The sequence below is a fragment of the Cloeon dipterum genome, chromosome 2 (assembly GCF_949628265.1).
Source record: "Cloeon dipterum chromosome 2, ieCloDipt1.1, whole genome shotgun sequence".
Classification (NCBI taxonomy): Eukaryota; Metazoa; Arthropoda; class Insecta; order Ephemeroptera; family Baetidae; genus Cloeon; species Cloeon dipterum.
In genome coordinates, this window is record NC_088787.1 from 22,707,950 (window position 1) to 22,733,777 (window position 25,828).

General features: G+C 36.9%; 1 protein-coding gene across 1 annotated transcript; it reads left to right on the plus strand.

Annotated features, from left to right (window-relative positions):
• The first annotated feature begins 3,354 nt into the window (after window positions 1-3,354).
• On the plus strand, window positions 3,355-25,632 carry LOC135936706 (protein Wnt-1-like). Its single transcript, XM_065479630.1, has 7 exons — window positions 3,355-3,601; window positions 17,243-17,378; window positions 20,118-20,238; window positions 21,045-21,208; window positions 21,270-21,377; window positions 23,151-23,422; window positions 24,099-25,632. The coding sequence occupies exons 1-7, from the start codon at window positions 3,492-3,494 to the stop codon at window positions 24,298-24,300; spliced, it is 1,113 nt and encodes a 370-aa protein (XP_065335702.1). The 5' UTR covers window positions 3,355-3,491; the 3' UTR covers window positions 24,301-25,632.
• Window positions 25,633-25,828: the final 196 nt, after the last annotated feature.

Consider the following 25,828-nt stretch of genomic DNA (forward strand, 5'->3'; position numbering starts at 1 on the left):
TTTTGAAACACGTCCGTTTAACCCCGTCGTAAAGTGATTTTTACAACATGCGCGCGGCATTTGAGGCGCTCATATATGAACGAGACGCTTTACGAGTGTGCCGTGCATGCATTTGGGGCTGCCCCATTGAATTCAAGAACGGATGCATCATGCCTTTTCCCACCCATTTTATTACGAGAGCGGCAGCCGAAACTGTAAGAGGCTCAATATTTTATACTTTAAGGTGAATCTCGGCCCTTTTTATATTTTCCCTCCTCGGTGGTCGGAGCACGGCAGGCACGGGGGAAGAATGATGCAAACTGTGGCTTTCGTGTGCCGGCCCCGGCTCAATATTTAATGTTGCTGCTTCTTTGCAAGGAAAGAAAGACCAGAACTTGCTTAATCTTTTTTATTCCAGTCCCTGTTATACCTACTATTGATAACACTCACGTCCCGCGCGCCGTTTGTATGCTTTAACCACAAAAATTCCCAACACCGGGTTTTTCTGTTCTCGTGTCGAGTGGCGCAACCAGTGTTTTCGCGTGGGGCAGGTCTAAATCAGGGCATTTTTTTAACTGGCTGTTGTTGTTGTTGTTGTTGTTGTTGTTTTACCAGAAAGTCAAAACAGGAATGCGTCTCGGGCACGAAAAGTGTTTTGACAACCCAACTTGGTGTGAATTAAACATTTAAAACTGATTGTGAGTTAATAATTTAATATCAGTATTCTGCTCGATCACCAGAAGGACCAAGGTTTTTTAGTGAATAAAGCTTTTATGAAACGTGATCTCTCCTATTAAAAATGTCCCAGGGCTTCATGTGTAAAATGCAGCGTCCTCGGTGTATAGCAAGCGGTGTATTTTTCCGTGTTTTATATTTTTTAAATGTTCTGTAGCTATACGGAAATAAACATATTGCTATTCACATGAGGGAGCTGCATTTAATTTCAAGTGACAAATTCTGACACCCTTGGGTGATTCTGCCTTCATTGGTAGCTACCAAAAAATAATGTCACAGGTCAAAGACCTTTAAGGCTAATTTTATCTCTGTAGAATAATGAAAAATAGTGCAAAGGTTTAAAAAAATTAAAATCATTGATTAATAACATTGATTGAGTGAACATAGTGAAGAGAAAATTTTCCCACACGGTCTCTAACTGGAAAGCAACTAACTGTTCAAGCCCCCTCTGAAGCCCCGTCAACAGAACAAGAAGTGTAAATTTACGCTGCAAAAACAATCCTTAAAAATACTGAAAAAAGACTACAGCGGACCGCAGTAGTGAAAAATGTGCACAGTTTAAGAATGCAACAAATTGAAAGAAAATATCCACCCGAATCGGTGCCAAAATATTTAGGCGGAAAGGCCCCAAATGCGCTTGCTGCAACGAAAATGAAAGTACAACACGCTCACGTGATTTGCTATTCGTTTTCCCTCGGCCGAGTGAAGCACATTAAATACATCTGTCGTGACACTCCTTGGACTATCACTGACCGGAGGCCACAACAAACTGAAGAAACCCACGCGCTCAAATTCATATACCAGAAAGAGCAAAATTTGCAATGTAAAATTTTTGAAACTGTCGGTGGGAGCAGTGCAAAAGATTCAACAATAATTTTTATTTTTGGTGTAATCATAACAGTTTTTCCTGATTGTGCGATATTTTTCTAAAAAAATAACCAATTGATTTTTCATGCTCAAATAGACTCATTGTTAGCCCGGCATAAAGCATATAATATCAAGATAGCTTCATCTATGATTTTGCTCTTTACTGTAATTATTAAAATTTAATTTCTAGACGCCCTCCTTTAATATCGAGGCTGAGAAACAACTTAATCCAGAATTTTCATAGTTATATACCCATTATTAGTTGTTGAGATATGTATCGCATCGAAGCTCATGTAACTCTCAAGGTATAAATAATTTGCTTGGCTGCGAGGCGCGCGCACAAAGATTGGCTGCCCCAACGGCCAGTACAAAATCTGATACCTATCGCTGTGATCAACATGATTTTCTCTCGTCTCAAACTATCGACTCGTGAAGTGATGCTCGTCCTGGCGTAATTAATGCGGAAAAGAATAAGCGATCTTGACTAGATAACGCTCGCCAGCAGGAATTTTTGTATTACACGCGCAGCCGACCAAACCGTTTGTTTATACGTGATGTGTAATTTCTTTCTAATTATTTATGGCAGCTTCTTCCTGCACTATTCAACGATGAATAATTTTGAAAAGTTTCAAGGTATTTGTTTACTATAAGTTGGCATATCATTGTGAGGACTATTATAAAAAGTACATAATTCTATGACATAAAAATACTTGACGATGCTTGATGACCCACCTCTTAAGCTTTGAAGGAGGAATTTAGAAATTTAATGTTTCTTTTCATAACACTAGTTTATAACAATTATTTTATTACTTAGAATGGATGGAGGTAGAAAAAATGTTGTTTTGGAAAAACAGTCATTGTGATTTTTTATATCAAAGTACAGTAATTACTGGTCATCCACCCCTTCTATGTAGATGTCTCAGCCGCGAAATTTAAGGCGGCGGCTTGCAGGACTGGCTTAGCCGAATTTTTTGCCCGGCGGCGGCGACTGACAATATTTTAAACGTGAAGTTTGATAGTGCTTAGCGGGCCGAAGGGCCGGAAGAAATTTTTTCTCCTGTACGTTTGGGTTTTTGACCCTTTTTCACCGGCGGCTGGCGCAGCTTACAATTAGTCAGATTCACGTCGGCTGGCGGCTGCCCACATGACCCAAAATTTGCCGGCTGGGCTCTACTTCTATGATTTATGCCTACATGCCAATCAACTCAAATACGTACAGTCAGCAAAGAAATTAATTTGCATATTTCATAGATCTTTCAATTTTTACATTTCAAAATTTATACATGATCTCCCAATACGTTGGAACCCACCTCTAAAGAGATAAAATGGATAAAACGATTACAAAAATCATTGCACGTAAGAATTACTTTAAATTAGTATTTTGAAATATATTTAAAAATGCGTCAATGATAACATTTGTTTCGGCTACCACCATACAACAAAAACTCTTTGAAAATTAAAAAAGAAATTTCCACCAATGTCCCTTTTCAAACATTTTTATCTAGCCGCATAAAATATTGTGATTCCTTTCAAATTTATGTAGAAAATTTGAGCTTTAAATATTGCGATTTTCGGAAAATCGTCAAAAACGCAGCCATATCACATTTGGCAAAAAAAATTCATGCGTGTTTCGTGTAAGCTTCAGTTTTTCGGGGGCGAGCAGTGTGCTGAGCGTGCTGAGAGTGGCCGCAAGGGGAGACGTAGGGCAGAGGCGGGTATGGAGTGGTGCTGGGCCGACTCCGCGGCGGTGTGCAGGTTCGCTGGTTGGTTCGGCCGCGACGCCGGTCTGCCGCCGAGCCGGCTGCCAGTTGCCTCGCAGATCAGTCGGAGGAGTCGCAGTCAGTCTCTCTGTGGTCTGCTTCGCGGCTGCGGCTGCCGAGAGTGAGTGCGAGAGAGTGCGCACCCCCGACATGGCCCTGCCGACAGGCCAGTGCGATCTCCACCTGAGGCTCAGGGCGCTCGCCCTGGCCTTCCTCGTCCTCACCCTGCCCTACCACAGCTCGGTCGAAGCATCTTGGTGGTTAGTTTATTTTATTTGTCTTTTTCTCACACTCACTCTTTATAGCCTCTGCTGAGATGGGGAAATTAGGGGATTTGACTCATTTTCCTTCTTTTCTAAATCACAGTTTTGATCGAAAGCACACAAATCTGTGAAAATTAATTTTACGTGATGGCTCATTGTCAGCTCTGCGTCGATTTTACTTAGCAATGCTGATAATTTGAGAAGTAGAATTTCCATTGTAGAGCGTACAAGAGCTTGGTATTTAATTTTTCCTTTTTAAATTTCCATGAAGAGTAAATCTACGCAGAGGTGAGCCGTTGCGTAAATTTAAATTTCATTAAATTACATGCGTGTTTGTTTCTTTCTCTTTCTGTTTAACAAATTCTGTGTAAAATTACACTAGAAAGAATGCACCATAACCCAAGATTGGTTGAACTTTAAAATGTACACTAGATTCTCATAAAATGGACTGCAAATATAATTGAAATTGTGCGGATCCTGCCAAAATATCAGTAAAACTACAGATTAGTTAAATCTTAAATTGTTGTCCAGAGTTTCAATTTGAAAAGGATCGAATTTTAAAATTTGTACCTTTGTAACAAAAAATGAGTTGTTCTTAGTATCCCCGAGACCTGATTGAAGTGAACTTTTAACGCAAACAAAAGTAAAATATTTAAAGATACAGTTCCAGTTTTCTGTGTTGTTGGAGATGGGATTTGATTTTCAGTTTAATTTCCCTATTGCTAAGCTCAATAATAATTGATTGTGGGCTACAAGTAGCATTCAGTTCGTGTTTTACTCCTGAATAGTTTGAAACAATTTCCAATTTTCAATCACAAACGCTTTTGCATTAACCGGTGGTAACAGCTGGAGTGTGCGGGATCAATTAAATAAATTAAATCTAATAAATCATCAACCTGCTGTATACAACCCACGTCGAACCTTTTAAGTTTTCGGAAAGTGCGGTAATCAAACTGGAGCTATTGTTAATATACAGTGAAAATCAAGGAACTTTATAGAAAAAGGAAAATACAAATTTCTCTTTATGTTAACAATGAGTATTTTCTAAAAGAAGGCTACGATAGCATACTAAAGCTTCATTCATCTATTTTTTAAGCAATGTGTGCAAGTGTTTTGGACTGTTTACTCCCCAATAGTTGGATAAAATGTTCATGTTATAGCAAGAAAGTTATAGCAAGAAACATTTCTTAAAAAGAGGGACCCTCCCAAATTCGTGTTGCCATATCACTTAGTCCAGTACGGGTTGAGTTAAAACCTGCCAGTTATTTTTTTAAATATTAAATCGGCTCATGAATTAGTGAGTATGCCTCTCAAAGGGTTAACACAGTCTGTAAGCCAGAAATCTCAATTTATTTTGCTTAAAATTGATCATTTTAGTCATAAAATTCATATTATCTGTTGAATAAATCTAATAAATTTGTAATAAATAAAATTGTAATCAGGCATAACAAAATGTTCAGGTGCTGTAAATGTAGATTTTTTAATAAAACTTCAGCCTTATATCTTCCTCTCGTTATTAATTAACTAATAAGAGGTATTAAGGTAAGGGAAAAAGCCCTTCTTATCTTGGTTGACCAAGAAATAATGTAACTCCGCAAATAATCATGATTGATTGGATTAATCATTAATTCTTACATTTTTTTCATAAGAACCGTTTGGATACCAAACCTCTAACGTAACAGTCTTGTTTTAATATCCTTATCGCACTAAGAGAGGTTAACACATATACATCACATAAAAAACTAGAATCATTATAGTTATTTCATTGTTAGGCACAAGGAAAACGCGAATAAATGCCGCTCCGCTAAAACACAATCTCATAAAAATGCTTCTAAACTAGAAGGAACCACTTTTTAATCTCTCATGGCCATGTTTTTTCAATTTCAATTTACAGTGGCATGCAATAGTTGTTGCGATAAAAGTGTTCAATCCGTAAACATTCCTTGTAGAAATAATTGCAGCAAATTTCAGCACTGCTATTATTTTTAAAAGAAATCAATTTCCATCTCGGCCTCGCAACCTGTTATTATTGTTATTAGTTAATATGTGCCCCGGAGTAGATCGCGCGCATCGCGTGTGCGAAAAAAAACTTTTACCGTTCCACCGTCGCTTCTGTTTCTTCTAAAGCACCGCAGTAGGCTTTCCCAAGACCTATTTTTGCGGAACGTTTTATACTCGGCCCCTGGCTATTTGCTACTATTCTATTCCCAATTTGCGTCATACCAAGCAACGCCCAGTAGATTCCACGCGTTTTTCTAGTTTAAAATTAGAGGGAAAATATTCCTGAAAATACAATGAGAAGAAAATTGACCATGATAACCATTATCTTACAGTCAAATTGCATCTTTTAAACGCGGTTTAAGGTATATTTTTAAATGTAAAACTTTCGGAAAACGATCATCTTTCAATAAATACTTTTTTGCTGTTGCTTGTTTCATGCAATACTAATTTATTTGGTTTAAATCACTTTTTTAATTTGCTGCTTATTATGAAAGACATAAATGGATTTGCCAGTATCACATTAATTTAATTTAGTTTAAATCATTTGCACAGTTATTCCATTTTCTTCTTTTAACTAATTCCATGACCAAAATGGAATTTTGTTAAATTTTGTATCGATTTTCTTTTAGATGTAGATGAGCTATAAAAAAGGTCAAATTTAGTTATTTTTGCTCGCTATTTTGTGAAATTCAGACTTTTTTGCGGGAAACCGTAGAATATATTTTATATTGTTACTCGTACGAATTAGACGGTTTCAGACGGTTTCTGGGCTTATTTATACAGTTTTTCGAGACACCATTTCAGCCCAATAAACATGATTTCCATCAAAATTTGGCAATTTTTTAAAGTCTTTTGTTTTTGTTAAAATATGTCAAGATATTTGTCATTTCAAAGGAGTTGAACTTGCCAAATGCACGTACCTTTAATAAAGAATCACATTTTGAAACAAATTTCCAACATTTTTTATAAGGAAGTTAAAAATATTAATTATTTTAAGTATCAGATCTTGGGAAAAAGCGTAAACCTATAGTTACTTTTTAATGTGGTTTTCATAAAGTATATATTGGTGTGATTCTTGAGTGGTTTCCATTGGTATTATTTGAAAATCTTGATTTGCGAAACGAGAGATATTTATAATCATTTTCTTGTGGACAATTATTGCTATGGCTGGTTCTTAATTTTAAACGCAAATAAATGCTAATTAAATAATTTCAACAAACAAACAAAAACATTCCAGAATTATTCTCTGCAACCTCCACTGAAAAAATGTCTTGTTATAGAATGAAAACAAGCGGAAAGACAAAACGAGCGGCAAATCTTTTGCATTATACTTCTTGCTTGGAGCGCATTCGAGAGGCGAATATGCACACACAGGGGGGACGGAATACGGAATGCAGTGGAATCTTACGGGCCATAGGGTTTTGCGAGCGGTGCAGCGCGGCGGCCAAGGGCGGCTGCGACGCCGGTCATCGCCGAGGGCCGCCAGCCGGAATGGCAATTGAGCTTATCGGGCGGTGATCGAGGAAAGTCGTCTCATCACATTTGCCGGCACACGCGCATAACCAGATATGATCCCCGACCGTGCCTTATGGGCCGTGTCCGAGCGAGTGCTGCGTTTCGGATAAGAGGTGTTATGGCCAGACCCTGAAGACTGCAATTTGTATTGAATTGCCCATTGGGGACGACGAGAGAGAGCACACACACACACACACACACACACACACACACACACACGGCCAGATCATTGTCTCTCTTTCTCTTTCCTCAAACGCCGTGCCGCTCGCTGCAGCAAAGGCTTTTTTAAATTTGGAGAAGGCCGACAGCCGGGCGGGCGGGCGGCGGACGGAATAAAGCCCCGTCTGCGCTGCTCGACCATATTTTCGGCGGCCAGGCGTAAACAGTAATAAAATGAGGAAAAATCAGAGCCCACTCGAGCCTTCCTAGTTAAATGTCTGTCTGCTTTAGATGGATTCTTCCTGCTCCCTTTGCTTTCTCAATAATAGCTCTTTCTCCCCCTCGTGCATTTGTGGATGATTTATCGCCACTAAAATCAGAGATCGAATTAATTGTCCACCAAAGAGAGGAATCATTCCTTTCTCAGAATTTCTGACTTTTGTTATCATCCCAATTTGATTACGACAGTGATGAACATTAAATAACGCACTTTCGGTCTAATAATTAAATGCATTGAATCGACCACTTTTTTAACATTCAGTCGCTATGGAAAAATCAAAATGGAACAAAACGCGCAGTTCTTTAAAATAGCTTAAATTTGTCAAAATCTAAAAAAAATTATTCTAAGAACAAAATAATTTAAACAAGGTTGGTATGGGCAGCCGGTAATACTAATATTTAAATAAACAAATTTAATATGCGTATCACTTCAAATCATTACCACTTTGAGCACTGTTTTCTTAGAAATAAAACCCGTTTTTAATATTTAACGAGCCCCATATTCGGATCTTAAAAAACAGACAAAAAGCAAATTAAACCTCAAGAGACGTATTAAAAATTGCAAGATCTGAACATTTTTTAAAAAATCTGATTAAAATAATGTCTCTATTTCTAATCTTTAAAACTAACTTCCAGTTGTTTTTATAAACCATATACTGAATTTCGGTTTCGATGATTGTATTCTACCACAGTGATATGGTGTGCAGAAATATAAGAAATTTTTATCACTGCTATAACTATACAAAATCACGTTTGTTTAAATAAATATTTATGAAAGGCGAAGTGATTGAACTTTTAAGTATGATACACATAAATTTTGAGATTTGTTTTTTTTCTAATCAAACAACTTTGTACGAGAGGTTAAATATTCGATTGCGACTTTTGCTCGGTTGCGTTCTTGAAAATAGAGTACAAATGTTTAGGTTCATAAAATGTGTCGTCAACCGTCTGAATTTACAGCCTCTACAATTTGTATTATACAGTTTTGATCCTTCCCAAACCCGACGAGCGCGCGATTCGGACATACATACATGTGGTGTAATATCTGTCTATTTTATCTCGAGATCGACGCGATGGCGAAAAAAGACTCTGGTGCCTAATTGTGCCGGGTCGTAAACCGCTCTTGGTCTTTTTACGAGCCAAGGGCGAAAATATGTGCGAAATAGGCAGCCCATAAAACGAGAGTTAGGCAATTTCTCCGCGGGAATGTTACGTGGGATGCATAATTCGCTAAACGAGCGCCACGCATTCTAACCTCTCCCTAAGGCCCCGGTTTTTTGTCGCGAAATTCGGACCGTCACAAACAACCACTCTGACTTGTGGGTGGAGGATCCCATCTGCCTGCTAGTTAGCTTATTTCTCGTTAGTTTTGAAGCGTCTAGCGCCTAGCCTTATTATAGCGATGGGTGATGTGTACGAAAGAATTGTTCAAGATGACATAATAAGTTATCCTGCTGAGATCTGCAATAAAATCAAATTTTGAATCTAATTAGTGAAAATTTTGACGTCAAAAGAAAAATCAAAATTATTGATAACTTATTTTTATTCGCATAGTTTTTCTGATGAAAAAAATTGTTCATAGGATAAAAATTAGGCGTTTGACATGATCATATTTGCCTTCAACTTCTTGGTATTTTAAAGTTTTCCTCTTCAAGCCTCTTCTGCCAAAATATTATTTCATGATCAGCTGTATTTCAGCGGTTTCATTGCTTGTCTAAGATTATTAACGATGATCGATTGAACGCAGCTTCAGAACACTCCACGGGAATTTTCAAAACAGAAAATAGTGGCTATATGAATTTATTTTGGTAACATACTACTGACGAGGCCTACGGGGCCGAAAAAGCCAGTGTACGATTATGCGAGCGAATGATATTAAATTTATTTTAAAATTTTTGACTTATTAGCCATTTTGCTTGTGGGAGTAGCTATTGTAATAATCAGTAAAGTAATTTAATCATTCAAAATTTGGTTAAAAACTTCTAGTAATTTTTTAATTTATTTATTTTAGTTGATTTTAGCTATATGTTTAGATCTTGCAGAGCAGTTTGATGCAACACGAATAAAAGTTATTGTTAACCATAGAAAAGTTTGACGCAAATATTAAGTGTACTTTACTGATATTATTTTTCTGAATTAAAATTTTCTCAACTTTTGTTTTGATTTGTGTTGCATATTTTTGTATAAAGAGGCTAACTTAAACCAAACTTGTTTTACATAATATATATAGAAAAAGTGTTTGTTTGAATTTTTATTAGCATGTTGGTAAAATCATTTTGTTCAAAATATTAAATATAATCGTTCGTTTAAAAGCATTTTTTTTTTCAAAAAAAAAAACCTTAATGCTCTATCACATGGTTAAAATTGTCAAATTTATATATATATATATATATATATATATATATATATATATATATATATATATATATATATATATATATATATGCTGGTAAAAAAGTTGTTAAGATTGCTGAAGCACACCGTGGTCTTCAACATTTCAAAAAGCGAAAATATTAAAACAATTTTTTTCTACGTTTTCATGCATTCTATATAAAATTTCTATTTGTATATCAAGAAATAAATCGATGAACGAGGTTAATATCGGATTATCATATTAGTTTGTGAATATGCTCAAACTATAATTTTCTTGAGCTTTGTACAGAAAATATAAATAAATGGCCTTATAATAAATAAAAAATGGCATTTTAACTCAAAATTGCACATTTGCCAAATTTAATTAATATTGCAATTGCTTTGGTTTCTCACGCAAATGACGCCAAAACAAACGGATTTTAGCAACCAGAGATGATGTTCGCCCGTCAACAATTCTATAGTTGTAGAATAAGGAAATAAACGCAAGTGAACGCCATCAAATCATTTCATATTTTTCGAAACGCAAATGAATCGCAGTGAATATAATGAAAAGACATGATTTGACGATGGTCTCGTTTGAATAGTATAGCCGCGCACAATACGGTGGTTTACGCATTGCAGATGCGCGCATTGTGCGCTGAAGTAAAGCGGCAGGAACAAACAAATTTTATTTATAACTTGTCAGAGCTGAAACGCGCCAGAAAGAGATCTGAAGGCAATCTGCCGCGTGCACCGCTTGATTGTTTGTCTTGGGCCATATTTTAGTGGGCGCGAGAGAGTTGCTTATGGAAAAAAGCCGACCAAATAGTCTCGCTTGCAATCCCATCATAGCAAGCAAAGCACATACACATTCCACACGAAATATGATGATGGGGTTCAGAGGCTGAGAAGACCCTTCACTAGAAAGGAAAATTCTCAATTTTCATTTCAAATGTTTTAACTGTTTGATTTGAATTAGGTGACAGAAAATAAATTTCTTCCGCTTAATTGTTTTTGTTTCAATGTGATTTAAAATAGAAGAGAATCTCAAATTAAAAAATTGAAGATTTTCTTCATTGCAATAAAAGGGCTGGGGTTAACAATACCTTAATTGTCTTGGTCTGACCAAAACAATATCAAATCAAGTTGTAAACGTGAAAATGTTTAAGGATGCGGCGTTCTGTTTAGTCGAAAATGGCTTAAAATATGTCTTTTAAAAATCAATGTTTTAAAAAGAAATCAAATATGGCTCATATTATGGCTATAGAAATGTTGAAAATGAAGAAATTAGTGGCTAAGAATTGAAGAATGCAGAATTTTTAATTTTTAATAAAATGTTCTTTCCACACTAGTAAACAAGGGGGAACCGTAATAAATTTTAATTAGAATGACCCTATCCTGATGTTGTCAATAAGGTATTAAAGTGTGTTACTAAACTGTTATGTCAAAATCTACAAAATTACTTTTCCGGAAGAACATAACTTTTTAATATGAAACTTTGACCTTAAATATCTCGGCTCCTATGTAGAGAATAGGGATAAACCAAAATAAATCACCATCAATGTAACTTTTTATTTATGCTGACACGACAATCGTCAAAAAATGTTATGTCCTCAAATTTTGAGTTCCCGAATCCAAAAAAATCAAACGAAAAGCAAAATGTATAATTTTTGCAATTTTTTATCTAGCGAACAACGTTTGCCCAATAAGTCACATATAAAAATTAAAAGAAAATGGCGTTTTTGTTGTTATCGAGAAATCCGCCTTTGAAAGTGGAAAAAACAAATATTTTTTTATCCCCGAGAAACCTCTGAAATGCTGTATCTCGGCTTTTGTCACATATACAAAAATGACATTGTTTAAAAATCCACGGATGTGTTAAGCACTGGCTTGGGAGCATTGGCTTATGAAGAATGTAATTATTCATTATATATTCTAACACATTTTAACCATTTTCAATTCACACTTTCATTAGTTTGAAAACAGAAATGTTTATGTTTATGTGTTTTGTCAAAGAAAAAACTTTCTTACTTTTGTCAAGTAAAAGAATAATAACTATCCTTCGAAAATATATTCATTTATATACAGGATGACAGTATTTTTGGTTCTCCAATAAAAAATACACGAATTTCATCCTTTTTGGTTAGATATTTGCGTCTAAATATAAACATTGTTAATTCGTGCATATTCGAACTTTTTTCTTTTTTTAATGCATGTTAACTAAAAGAACGATTTATCTATTTCGCATACATTAAAATTTGAACACAAAAGCACTGGATATTTTTAAAATACGTTGAATTCTACAAGGCGAGAGAAATTTTCGCGAGTTTCCTCGTCGATCAGCGGTGTTTTTCTGGTGTTGGGCATTCTGGTAGCGCGATAATCGCACCGATTAGTGGCGGCGCAGCAATTTGGCGAGCCGCACCCGTGGGCGGCGAATTTTTTGCTCAGCGTGCACATTAGCAATTTTCAGATGTTGAACATGCTAATTGATTTGCTTTCAATAAGCGAGCAGCTCCTTGCGTTTTCCTTGATAGTCAGACAGACAGCCGTCGCCTCGAGGCACCTCATCGTTCTCTCGCTGTTTAGTGTTGCTGGTCACGCTTTTTGCACGAAGCTTAAAGTACTTAGCAAAATATACGATTGCTTTTTTTGTTTGATTTAGAAAAAGTATAATAGAAAAAAATGAAAGAAATGCACGCCGAGACTTTCATGCTAACTAATAATAATAGAAACAGCTAGGGGATTGGCTAGGGATGGGATATGCCACGAGATAATTTTGAAAAGGAAAACTAGACCACACGCTTTCGTACTAAACAGCATCTGTTTCGGCCTTGCAGGCCTTATACAGTTTTAATCACAATTCAGCGTGACACTTAACGTTCAAAACAAAATTTTCAAATAAAAAGTGCTTACATAATTTATAGCTTTCTAAAATTATAGTTAGAGTTGTTCTTGTTTTTTTTCAGCTGTCAATTTTAATCAGTTTATCTCGTGAAACGGCAACTTGTCTCCTTAAAATCTCATTGGTCGAGAAATTTATTATTAATAAATTCGTTAGCCATGTTGATGTATATTATATTGTTGTTTATTCTTGTCAAAGTCATACACATAAGACAAATATAAAAATAATTATTCTAACCTACTGAAAATTTAATTTTATTGCTTTATAGTCCAAGGAAAATGTTAGGTTTATGTATTAACATTCCATACTCCCATTTGTTGATGTAAACTTACACTTCTTTGGAGACCATTTCCACAAAAACAGGCTTTTCAAATTTCCAGAAAATTCCTCAACGCGAATAATGTAAAGAACTGGAAAATGTGAGTAAGGAAACAAAGAAATTATGCCACTTGAACCTAATCAATGCAAACGCAAATCACACGAGATAGCGCTTTGTTCCATTTTAACAATTCAGGGAATAAATATTTTTAATTGGTTTATTTTTAGTATAGAATATCAATTTTAAAGGGTACAAACAGTATAAGCCGAATATTTAAAAAAAATGTCCAAAATTCACAGCCCTTGTTTTAATAGGGGCTGTTTTTTTGCAAGTTATTGCGATATTTTAATAAAAACCCGAAGGTTATCGTTATTTAATTACTGTCGCCCTTTTTAAAATACGCGGAACATTCTAAGCAATGATTTAGTGATTTAGTCTTATAAAATCCATCTAAAAATCCTTAAACAGACAGTAAAAAATATAGGGGAACAATTTTTTATTCAAACCCCCGTGCATGTTTCACTGCGTTAGACGTAGTCAAAAGAAACTTTTACGCAGGTCAGTAGATTTTTTTTCTCTCTCATTGACACGGTCCCTTTCTTTTTCAAATTGGTCAACTTTGTTTGCTTGAGATCAGCTGAAACTGACGTGTCAGTATAAATTTTGGCTCGAGGTTTGACAAGTGACCGAATGAAGAGGCCATAATTCTTAGTGTTGGCGCGGGCGGAGGCCGCGGCTTCTTGCCGGACAATTTCGAATGGGCGCGCGTGGCATGCGGATTACGGCTTGAACGCGGCGATGTAACGCATCAATCAGCGGCGGGTGCGAGTGTTGATTGGCAGGCGCGGCGCGAGACGCACGCTCACTCAGTCAGCCGATATGCGTGTTCAGCAGCTAGTTAGTAATTGCCATTGGTCTTTAAATATTTACCGGGCTGCAGCGTCGTCTGCTCCGATTTATGGCCTCGTGCCGCCGCCTTTCATCTCTGCCTCTCATATTCACGAGCCATCTATCTATCTATCCACCTCCGCACATAAGTCACGTTTGTTTCGCGCTGCATACGCGCCGCCGAAATAGCACTTTCTGCCTGCACTCCCACTTTCTGCACATTTATGGTGCCGGCCCCGCCGCGCCAAAATTCGGGTCTTGCTGCGCAAATTGAAAACGCGTGTTCGGCCGCCGAGACTGGTGTGCCTATTGTTAGGTATGCAACCTGTTGGACAAACGCGCGCGCCGTAAACTCCGCAGAGTTATGGCCCGCGGTGGACGCGTGAAATCGGCTCCGGCAGCGATACGCGCAGGCTGAGAACAATTTGTGCCACCTATGACGCGTTTGAATAAATTTGTAACTTTTTGCAGACGATCACATTGTGCAGAACACTAAAGCACGAGACAAGTGAAGGGAATAATTTCTGCAACAGCCAGAAAATTCTAGTTTTGCCAAAATACGTTCTTCTTATTATGTGGATCGAATTCAGTTTAAGCAGAAATTCTCCCAAGAACACAGAAGAATCTTAAATAATGTGGCTCTAAGGTTATTTGAAGTAGGTGAGCACTGTCTCCCTTCTCGATTAAATCATATTTTTACTCCTTAATTAAGAGTTTCACCAAATAGGCATTTACGCATGCCAAAAGAATAAAAAGCTGCCATCTAAGTGTCAAACTTGCATTAAATATTTTTTTAAATTTACAGAATCTGAATTTTCATTAACCAAAACGTTGGTCATAATTTTGCTGGCAATGTAATTGATATAAGCTATGGGGTCTTATACATATATAATCTTAATTAATCATTTCCGTTGGGCCCGGATAAATATAACAAAAACTTTAAATTTAAAACCATTTTCTTTTTTGTACTGTGTTGAGTCTGGAGAACTTGTATACCCTCTATTGGCACGTAGATAAGATTGTTAAAGGAATAAGGTGTAGCAGATCAAAATGGAGATACAAAATCAGAAGGAGACAGTAATTCGAAATTGATGGATTTTTTAAAGGAATAAATGATGATTGCTGATGATATTTTTTGTCAATTATTGGGCAAATATGACATTTTCAAACAACATTTTTATCACACCCATAACCATCTCAATGCCTTTTTTAAACCAAATTAAATCAACATATTTACTTTAATTGCAAAAATTATTGTATTTTCAAGTAGGAAATACAATTAGTAAAAGAATTTAACTCAGAGCTGTAAGCTTATTGAGCACCTAAAATCAATTTTTGAATCGACTATTGCGCTCAAGTTATAAAATGCCTTGATATTATAAAATATTCTTAAAATAAAAAAGGCAAGCAACGTTCTGTTAAGCACCTAAAAATGGAGGCATAATATTTTAACTGGTACCTGCAAGATATGAAGTTTAAAAATATTTCTAAATAAAATATTGTTAATAATAAGATTACATTTTTAGCGGAACAGTCCTTAAAATACTAAATAAAAGCAGTATACAACAAAAGGGCGTGATATACTCTGCAACTTTATTTATACAGCACAATAATATTCAGATACCAAGCGGAGAATCAAAACACAAAACTACTCTGCTTCCTTCCTAATCTAAACTAGCTCGCGCGGAGAGCGTTTTCCCGAGAGTCAAAGTGATTTCCGTGCCTGCAACAGGCGCTTTTGGACACGTTCCATATCCCGCGCGCGAGATTATGCAACGTGCCCATTACTTTGAATTGGCCAAAGCTCTCTTGAAAGGGTCCATTACTGGCGGTGGAAAGCAGTTTCCTGCTCCGAAAAGCAATCGCCGCGCGGCGTGAATCGCTTCCAATCTTAACGACGCATCTCTCAAAACACAATCAGCGGCGAAGGGTGAACTAATTCGAAAGAAAAACCTTTAACTCGACTCAGAGATCCGAGTGTAATTGGTCGTTGTGCGTGCACTCCTGCGTCGTTCCCCCTATGCTCTCTAGCCCTTCATTCGAACTTGCGGGAAAAGAAGCTTCCCAACCATAAATAATACCTTCACCTTGTGGTGGGCGCTACCTTCAGGGCGGTTTTACGCTTGGCCGAACAGCCTCTGGATTAGATTTCGCGCCGGTGGCCGTCCTTTGATTTCTCAATATCAAAATGCGCACACGAGGGTTGTGAAAAATTTTTGATTTAAAAGAATAGGGGAAAATTATTATGTCAAAAACAGTAAGTTGTAGTCGTTTTATTCTTTTGGAAAATACTATTGTGCTGCTCCTTAAATACCATTAAATTACTTCCGGTCGTTAATTGTATAGCTTTATGGCTTTGTTATCTTAATTTTTTTCTTAACTACCAGGAACGATCTAAATGAAATTGTTGGATCTGGAGAAGGTTTCGGATATAAGATCATAGAGTTTAAAGGTTTTTATTTTTCTCTCCTTTATTGATTTCCGTTTGAGTTATTTTCAAAGAAATATATTACCATTTCATCCTGGATAGTTTCTAAACAAACCTTTTAAGAAATATCCACGCTTTTTAACAGATTAAATGGCTTATTTTGTAATTTATTTTCAAACTAGCATTTGCGAATTTGATCTTAACACGACTAATAATCATATTATGAACTTCATTGAAAATCAGTAAATCAAGTTTGCTGACATTAAAACCTCTTACACGTCCCTCCGGACGCCGCACACGTTGCCTATGCATGTTCGCCGCAGAAGGAAATGTGAGACTGCCGAGGGATGCCTGAGAAATGCGCGTACCTCCAAATCGATTAACTTGGTAACTCTCATATCCTTTCACCACACTGTAAAACATGCGTAAAACTTCAAGATGAATTAATCTGAAGGGGAATCAACGGCACGAGAGAGAAAAATCACTTGCCCACAGGTATAAAATCTGTTCAGTTCTCAACTTCCTTTAAATTAAAAAAGCCGTAAACCCGCTGGCATTTGCGATGAAAAAAACAGAGAGCTCAGCGAATGATTTCTGAAAGACTGGATTCGAATCGTGAGGGTTTCGTGTCTGTGCTGTCAGCACATCGCGGCCGATTATTTCCGACGCGCTCATTATGCTCGCTCAAGCAGACGATTCATCAAAAGGCGGGCGAAAATTCTTGCTAAAGCAGGGGTGCTGCGGCTCGTCACGGCGAAAGTGAGATCTAATTAGTCTTGTCGATCGTTCCAGGATGCTCGGCTTGCCAAACAGCATTCCCGGTGCCAACGAAGTAACGCCGATGAACTACAAGGAAGTCTGCAAGACGATGCACTTTCTCAACGAACGCCAAAAGGAGCTCTGCGTGATCAACGAAAGCATCCTCATGGTTGGTTCTTTTCAGACGCTTTTTCTTGAATTGTTCAATATAAATTCAGAAGTTTGCCTTCCAAATGGAATAATTATTAATGTTATAAGGTTCACTGCAAGATTTTCTAAAAAAAACGCAATGGAATGATTGTAAAGCAGGGGGTTTGCATTTCTCTAAAAACGCCAGCTATTGCAAGCAATCCTTTTGCTAGTTTCCTTAATATTCCATTTTTTAAGAGAAATTCAATTAGTGGTTACAATTACTCGATACACCATGAACATCTTGTTGTTGTAAACTAAAATCAATTTTCGTTTCTAGATCCTCGTCTTATTTTTTCAAATTTTATTTTTGTTGGAAATAATAAATGGAGATTTACATAATTTCCTATCTTATTTTGCATAAATAACCCTGTATTGTTCAAGTTCGTAATAAAAAAATCATATTAACTATACCAATTAAGTGAAAAACAATAGCTGGCAGGTGTATGCATCTTGCGCAAACAGGATTTGTGATTTACTGCTGACTCAGCAACCCACTGGTGACCGGAGCATTATTCATAATAGTGTTAAGCAGTTTTTAAAAAGGACTCGATGTAAAAAAGAGAAATTAAGTGTTTTTGAGCATTACGAAATTGATGAACCCTTATATTCACTAAAGAAATCACTAAGTAGTGAGTACATCCTTAAAATCACAGAAATTAAATGTTTCTATTATTTTGATATATCAAATTTTAAATAATTGTTAGATAATTATGTTACAAAATTTAAAATTCTAAAATCTGTTAAATAATAAACCTATTTTTGGCAAACACACCAGATAAATTAAAATTTAAATTAAAGAATAATTAATGTTCGCAATTACTGGGAATTGATAATATTTTGAAACTTAGTCGAATGCAAAAATGCAAAACAGATGAGAGAGCTATAAAAATTTATAAAATGCTTCAATTGCACTCAACGCGGACAGTACTCGGAGTTATTATTCTTTCCTTTATGTGTGTGCAGAAGTTTCCTCTTTGTTCGGGTTTAAATGAAGTTTTTTATTTTAATGAGGGGGTTATTTCAGGGTAAGTCAACATTTTGAGTTGGCTGCTCTCTGCGACAAGCAAAAAATCGGGCTCTTGTCGGGGACGGCTTCATTTTGTTGCACTCGTGTGTCTCTAGCTCCTGCAACTGCAAGAGGACCCTTGACGCAGGGGTTGGAACGAGAGCCCTCGACGTCAACCCCCACGCGCGCGGAAGCCATGTTGTTCGCTCGTCATTGTGCTAATAAATATAACGACTTTACAATTCATTAGCCGGGTCGATGCGGAACTTTTTTGCGGCTATTATCGGCCAGAGGGCCCCGCTAATAGGCAGCAGAAACAATATGGCGCCGCCGTTCTCCCTCCTTCGGCGTGCAACCTGCGCGCCCGTCGGTCTAATTAAGCCGCGGCTTGCATGAGAAATCGAAGCCAGCCCGGCTGCTTAACTCGCTTATTCTCTCGTATTCAAGCAGTTAATTATGCACTCGCTCACAGTGCTCACTCACTCACGCTGAGGAGTTTTTGCAGCGACCAATGAGCGCCGCATAGTTGGCTTCCCTGAGAGGCCCTCGAGAGCGAGTCGCGCTCGCAAAGTACAATGCGTCCGCCGCCGCGTGGAGGGGCGGCTCGCTATACTTGCACACAACCCTTCCTCCTGCTTTTACAAATATAGTGTGTGCGTCTGCCCGTACAAAGCATCAGTCTAGGGTAGCGAAAAATAGTGCATTTTTATGATATTTTTTTTAAATTTGTATTCCAAAAAACAGGTTCTCAATTGATTGCAAAACTCACACGAAAAGTAATCATGTTTCTACATAGTTTTGCTACGGAAATATAATTAAGGTAGTTTCCTGACGCGATTGCTATTGCCCACAAAAATCAAACTGAGAAAATGAGGACGCGAGGAAACAATTATAATACCCTCATATTAGAGTGAACATGTAATATGATGAAAATATATATTAGGGAATCGAGAACAAACAGATATCATCTGATTGTCCTGAGGATATTTTGGTTATAAGATATATTTTGGTATTTTAAGAAAAATATAATAGGAGAAAGTGACGACCTTGACTTCAAAGTTGATGACTTGTTTGCCTCCTTCATTTGATGAAGTAATGCAACACAAATTTATGTATTTGTTTGTACAGAAGACAATAAACATTTAATTATGGATTTATACCTAAATAATATTTTTAAAACCAATTCTAATGCTTCAGATATCACGGAATATTGAAAATATAAAATTTAATATAATTTGTCAAACTGTCTGACTATGGTGTATCTTTTTCGGGGACGAATTCGAAAATATGCCTAGGATAGGTGAATTGTTCAAACCATTTTTTTTTAATATTTGCGCATAGAAAAATTGGTGGGCCCTATATATATGTGACTTGAACTACATTTAAACCTAGAGAAAATGTTCTGTGGAAAGAAAATACAGTAAATCAAACTATTTGTCACTGCCCTTGCTGCTTTTGCTGTGCAAAAAGTTGACTTTCCGCCCTCGATTCCTCCCGCTATTAGTTAAACTCTGCTTTTGCAAGCAGATTGCTGCAGACTTGCAGAGCCTTTTGTTTAAATTCACAACGAAGGCATGCATACACATTCCATATAAATAGAACAGGAAAACCCGTTGCGCACAATCAGTCATTCGTTATTCTCTTGGGTACACAATGCATTTAGTAACCTGCTGCAACCAATTTAGATGATTAATTCTGTATTAATCACAGTCCGTAGGCATGGGGGCGAAACTGGGAATCGACGAGTGCCAGCACCAGTTTCGCATGAGCCGATGGAACTGTACCACGAATCGAGATACATCGATGATTTTTGGCAATGTTCTCGCCATTAGTAAGTATACAAATTTTACTTTTAAACTGCATCTCTTGTAACTTTGAATTGCATATTGATTTTGATTTTTACTTGAACAATTGTGTTGAATCTAAACGCACAAATAAAGGTTATTGTGTGTATTAAATTCAGTAAATTCTTAATTCGTGCTGGCTTTAAAATTGCATTTTTATGAATTTTAAAATTTTTAACTACTATCCTGGTGTTCAGGGTTTTATGCCTACATTTGAGCATAATTTTAACAGTGTAATTTTTAATGATTACAAATGCCAAAGATACATATTAACCTAATCTGTGTACATTGGACAGTGTGGTAAAATATAAATATATTAATATTTTTTAATTTGTTTTGCTGAAAGTCCTGAATAAAAATATGATTACATTTTTGTTCTTAGGAATAATTGTGCGTAAATTCAAAACATACAAATAAGTATTTATTTCGTCGTTCCTTTGTAACCAGTGTAGATTTTAATTAATATAGGAGCTTGCAAGCAGGAAATGTTGGTTAAACTGATTTAGAATAATGCAAGTTCAACTGGCGTTTTTTTAAATATAATATTTTGTTCTTGAGCATTGCAAACCTAATTTAAAATTATCTAATTAAGAAGATTGATCCATGTGCTTTGCTCTTTGTTTGATTGAATGTTGTGAATGCCAATTAGTTGGTGTCCCCCACATTTATTGCTATTTTAAATTTAATTTATTGTTTGATAATTTAATCCAAGCTTTAATAAAATTACTATTCGAATTAAATGCTCTATTCTTTCATGTCTTATGTTATTGCCATTGTGTCTGAATGATTTCAGGCAGTCGCGAGAAGGCGTTCATTTACGCGGTGTCGGCGGCGGGCGTCGCGTACGCCATAACCAAGTCGTGCTCTCGCGGAGATATGAACGAGTGCAATTGCGACTACAGGATGCGCGAGCGCCGCCAGCCCAAAGGCAACTGGCAGTGGGGCGGATGCTCCGATGTAAAATTTTTATTCTATATTCAACCCTAGTTTGAAGAAATAAAATCAATTTCGTTGGCAGGACTTCCAGTACGGGGAAAAGTTCAGCAGGGATTTCGTCGATTCGAAAGAGAATGCCGAAGATGTTGAAGGACTCGTCAACTTACACAACAACGAAGCAGGACGGAGAGTGAGTTGGATATTTTTGTTTTGCATATTGGTTTTTATTTTGTCTGTGAGCAACTGCGTGAAGTAAACCATTTCAATGTTACAACAGAAGGAAAAGGTTAAAAAATCGAATGGCTAGTCCGCATATTTTAAAAAGATCGCTCTTTGCAAACGTGAGATTAAAATTTTTCTGTCATAAAGAAAGCATGAAATAAGGAAAAACCATTTGATTTATAGATTTTAAGTAGCGTCCTCTTAATTTATACTTAAATTTGACTTTTTATAATTATGCATGAAAATTAGGCGTGCTAAACAGGTTATAATAACCCTTGTAAAACTGAGAATGATAAAAAATAATTTATTCGTTATCTCCAGCAGCTTTTATATCGTAGTTTCTCGCGCAATAAAAAGCTGAGATAAAATAAGGCTCGAGGTTCTCCTTCCTGATGTTTTCCGCATTTGCACGAATTTCAACCATACTCAAGCAAAGAAAACTCACGTTTCACAACACCAGCGAGATTTACCGGATCGATTCTCAAGTTTCGTCTTCTAGTGCCGGACCGTTGACCTTAAACCCGAACGGCAGAATATCAATAAAAACGAAAGTCGGCGTGCACGCAATTGCCGCGCGGTCTCGCGGGGCGTCTCGGATCACATAAAACAAATTTTTAATGGGCAGTTACTGTGCTGACGCGTCCACAAACGCACTTGGGCTGCTGGAATATATTTGAGTAAGCCATAACACTAATTTATGAAACACGATATTTTGGCTGACAAATATGTACATAAAGTGGCGCGTGAATAGAGCGAGCGAATGGTGAATACGAAATAAGGGTCCAGCAGCATCTGGACGAGTTTATAAACTGGGGAGATGAGTTGAAAGAGAGAGAGAGAGAGAGAGAGAGAGAGAGAGAGAGAGAGAGAGAGAGAGAGAGAGAGAGAGAGAGAGAAACACACACACACGCCTCCCCCAAACTGAAATATTAAATTGCGCGCGTTGATGCTTTCGATCATAAAAGCCTTTGTCTGGTGTGCGCATTGAGATCGCGCCGGCCTAATCACTTCTTTTCCCCTGCGCGTTCGGCTTTCATTTCAGCGCACAATTTTATGTTTATGCCTCATATTCCTTCCTGCTTCATACAATATTGTAGAGTGAAATAGCCGTTCTCTGCACGAATATAGCCTCATGAACAGGGGAAAGGTTTACGAGAGCTCCGTCAGCTCAAACTCTCCTTACTCCGGTCACCCTTCAAATCTCATTTCCTCTTATTTGTTGCGATGGATAATGCTGAAATAATTTAGAGATGAATTTTGAATATCCAAGCTTCCAGATTGATACAATATTTAGAAAAATCTTTTCTCCAAAAAGTTTTAAGAATACATCTTTGCAGTTGTTATTAGTGAGCAGCAAAAAAATTATATCCAAAAGAGGCGTCCTATATAAAGGAAAGAAAGGTGATAAGATCAATTTCTATTTTTTCAAAAAAGAGTTGGGTTTGGAGTAAGACAAGAATGTGGGACTGATAAATCACACCTTAATTTTTGAAATTGCACCAAGGGGAGATGAAATACTGTGAGGCCCAAATGTTTCACAAAAGGTTTCCTATAAAACCAGTAAAACCAGCAAAAAGACTGATTTTCTGTTGTAAATTTCGCTGAGTGACCTCATGCCAATTTTGTCATTTCATCTTATTTCTTTATTTGTTTAATTTAAAAGAACACATTTCGGTACACGGCTAATCTGACCAAATATGCAAATAAGGTATAAAAAATAACATTTTCGTCTTGTCAACAGACTGTGCGGTCGCGGATGCTGCGGGTTTGCAAGTGCCACGGCATGTCGGGCTCGTGCAGCTTAAAAGTCTGCTGGCGCAAGCTGCCACCCTTCCGCACGGTGGGCGATGCGTTGCTGGCGCGCTTCGAGGGCGCCTCGCACGTTAAACTGATCGAGCGCAAACGCAAGCGCGTCAAGAAGCTGCGTCCCGTGCACAAGGACATGAAGCCGCCGAACCGCACCGAGCTCGTCTTCCTCGAGGAGTCACCCGACTACTGCGAACGCAATGACACGTGAGTTTACAAAAATTATGACTTTATCTCTTTTGGCAATCCTTTATTAACGCTAATTACCTTGAAATCACAAAATACACATCGCACATTGCGCTGCCCAGTTCTTGTTTGCCTATTTAGGTGAATAGACAAAAAAGGTGCCATCATGAAATATTTTTGGCATGTTGTAACGTCATTTTTTAAATCTACTAAATGAATGAGAGAATGTTTTAGGTCATTCTCTCATGAACTCTTTGAAATATAAACGCTTCATGATTCATGACAAATCGCCTTTCAAAAAAATATCATTCCAAGGTATAATATTATGTCGTATGCGCAGAGAAATCTAAATGCATTAACATTGAGCTCAATAACTAGCTCAATGAATAATTTGAACTAGTTTGCTACTATTTTCTTCATACTTTATTCACTATCTGAGAGCCACCCATTCCTTATTTTCCGCATACGGAAGTAACCATAACTTTTTAAAACTTTTATTCTTTATTATTTAATATTAATTCTGTCTTATTCTTTTTCATTTACCATAATGCCACAAGGAAAAAATATTTTAGGCTTACGGTTAATATCAAAACCCAAAAAAACTCTTCCATGGATTGTTCAAATTAACATTTGAGATACGCTTCAAGTTTAATACATCAGGATATAATTAAAAATCCCTTGTCCTTCCCTTTTGCAGATTGGGTGTGATGGGCACCCGAGGTCGTCAGTGCAACCGGACGTCGATGGGCATGGACGGGTGCCGGCTGCTGTGCTGCGGCCGCGGGTACCAGACCAAAGTGCGCGAAGTCGAGGAGAAGTGTCAATGTCGCTTCGTGTGGTGTTGCAGCGTCGAGTGCGAAAAGTGCCGCTACAAACGCGAGGAGCACATCTGCAACTAAACCACTCACCTGGCTGCTCTCTAACCATTTTCTTTACTGTCTATTTCGCACGCTTTTGACTCTCAATATTCGGTTTCTGAGTTTGCCACTCGTGCTGAGGAAATCCGTGCGCATTTCGACACGTCAGCCGCACTTGTGATAATTATTTTGTTTGGCGATACTCTCTTTTTAAATTAAAATGCGCAGTTTCTAATTTTTGTTAAAATTTTTACATCAATATATCCAATAATTTCCGATAATACTAATTTAATGGTAATGGTCCTTAGAGTCACACGAGGAAAGAACAATGAAGTACCAAAAAGCATTTCAAAAAAATAATTGGCTATTACATATTTAAAAAAATTCTGGCTCGTCACGCATGTCCTCTTGTAAATATTTTGACTGCGATTGCATTAGCAAAAATCTGTGTACAAAACTCTTGGATAATATATAGGGTGTCATAAAATATACTCGCGGTCTTATGCTTGTCTCATCTTTTTAGGTGTATAATTTATGGTGCGCGCTGAAATTAACACCTCTGCCTCTCTTGTAGCCATAAAGTTTGTGCTTAATTGTGACATGCAGCAAAAATCCTATACCAAAAGTCACTTCTCGCCCACTCGATCCTTTTCCTAAGTGTACATTTAATGGGAGAAATAATAATTCTCGAATATTGCCAGTTTGCATTTTCGCCCACGACGTCGGTTGGTGGGGAAAAAGATACATCTTACTGTGTTTCAACGGAAAAAAAGAGCGCCTGCGTTTTCAAAATTTAGCTCTATGCTCCGTATGTGAGGGAGAGCACACGCCGATGGAATTGAAAGCTGACTGAATGACACATTATTAGTCACCTGCTGTAATCGAGATCGGAAATCAGTCCAAAAGTACTTTTATAGTAAATGTGGTTTTCCCAGCGTGTAGTAATATTTATATGTATTGTTAAAAATTAATAATTTATTTCTGTAAAATGAATGCATTTATTTTATGATTTAACCTTAGACGTTAGTGATTTTTGTGATCATTTTGTACGCGATCATTTTAAATAATAAAATAGAAAAATGCTGATGTTCACTTCACAAACACACGCATTTCCCAATTACGTATATCTGTAGTTTGTACATGTAACTCTTATTGACGTCTAGGATTACACAGACTATAAACACGGCTAAGAGATGTTTTTATTTCGTTCCGATGCATAGTAGGCTAGCGCTCCAGTTTAAAAAGTGGAAATATATTTAATTTGTAATGGAAAACACTAATTTTTAAAATAAAGCAGCAATAAATTACGAAACAACTCGTGAATCATGTGCATTTATGGCTGGTCTTACTATAAATAAAAAGTGTCAACACTAATTTTCTTGCCTTTCAATTTAATAAAATGTATCGCTTAAATAAATTTAACTATAGCACTCAAGTTAAATATTTTTAGTAAAAGGAAACCAGACGATTTAAACTGACAAGCCAGGTTGCATTTTTTCAAGCTGGTTTCAACCTTTATTACAAATATTTTATGTAAAAAATTTGTCAAGCATATTTCGCCAGCAAACAT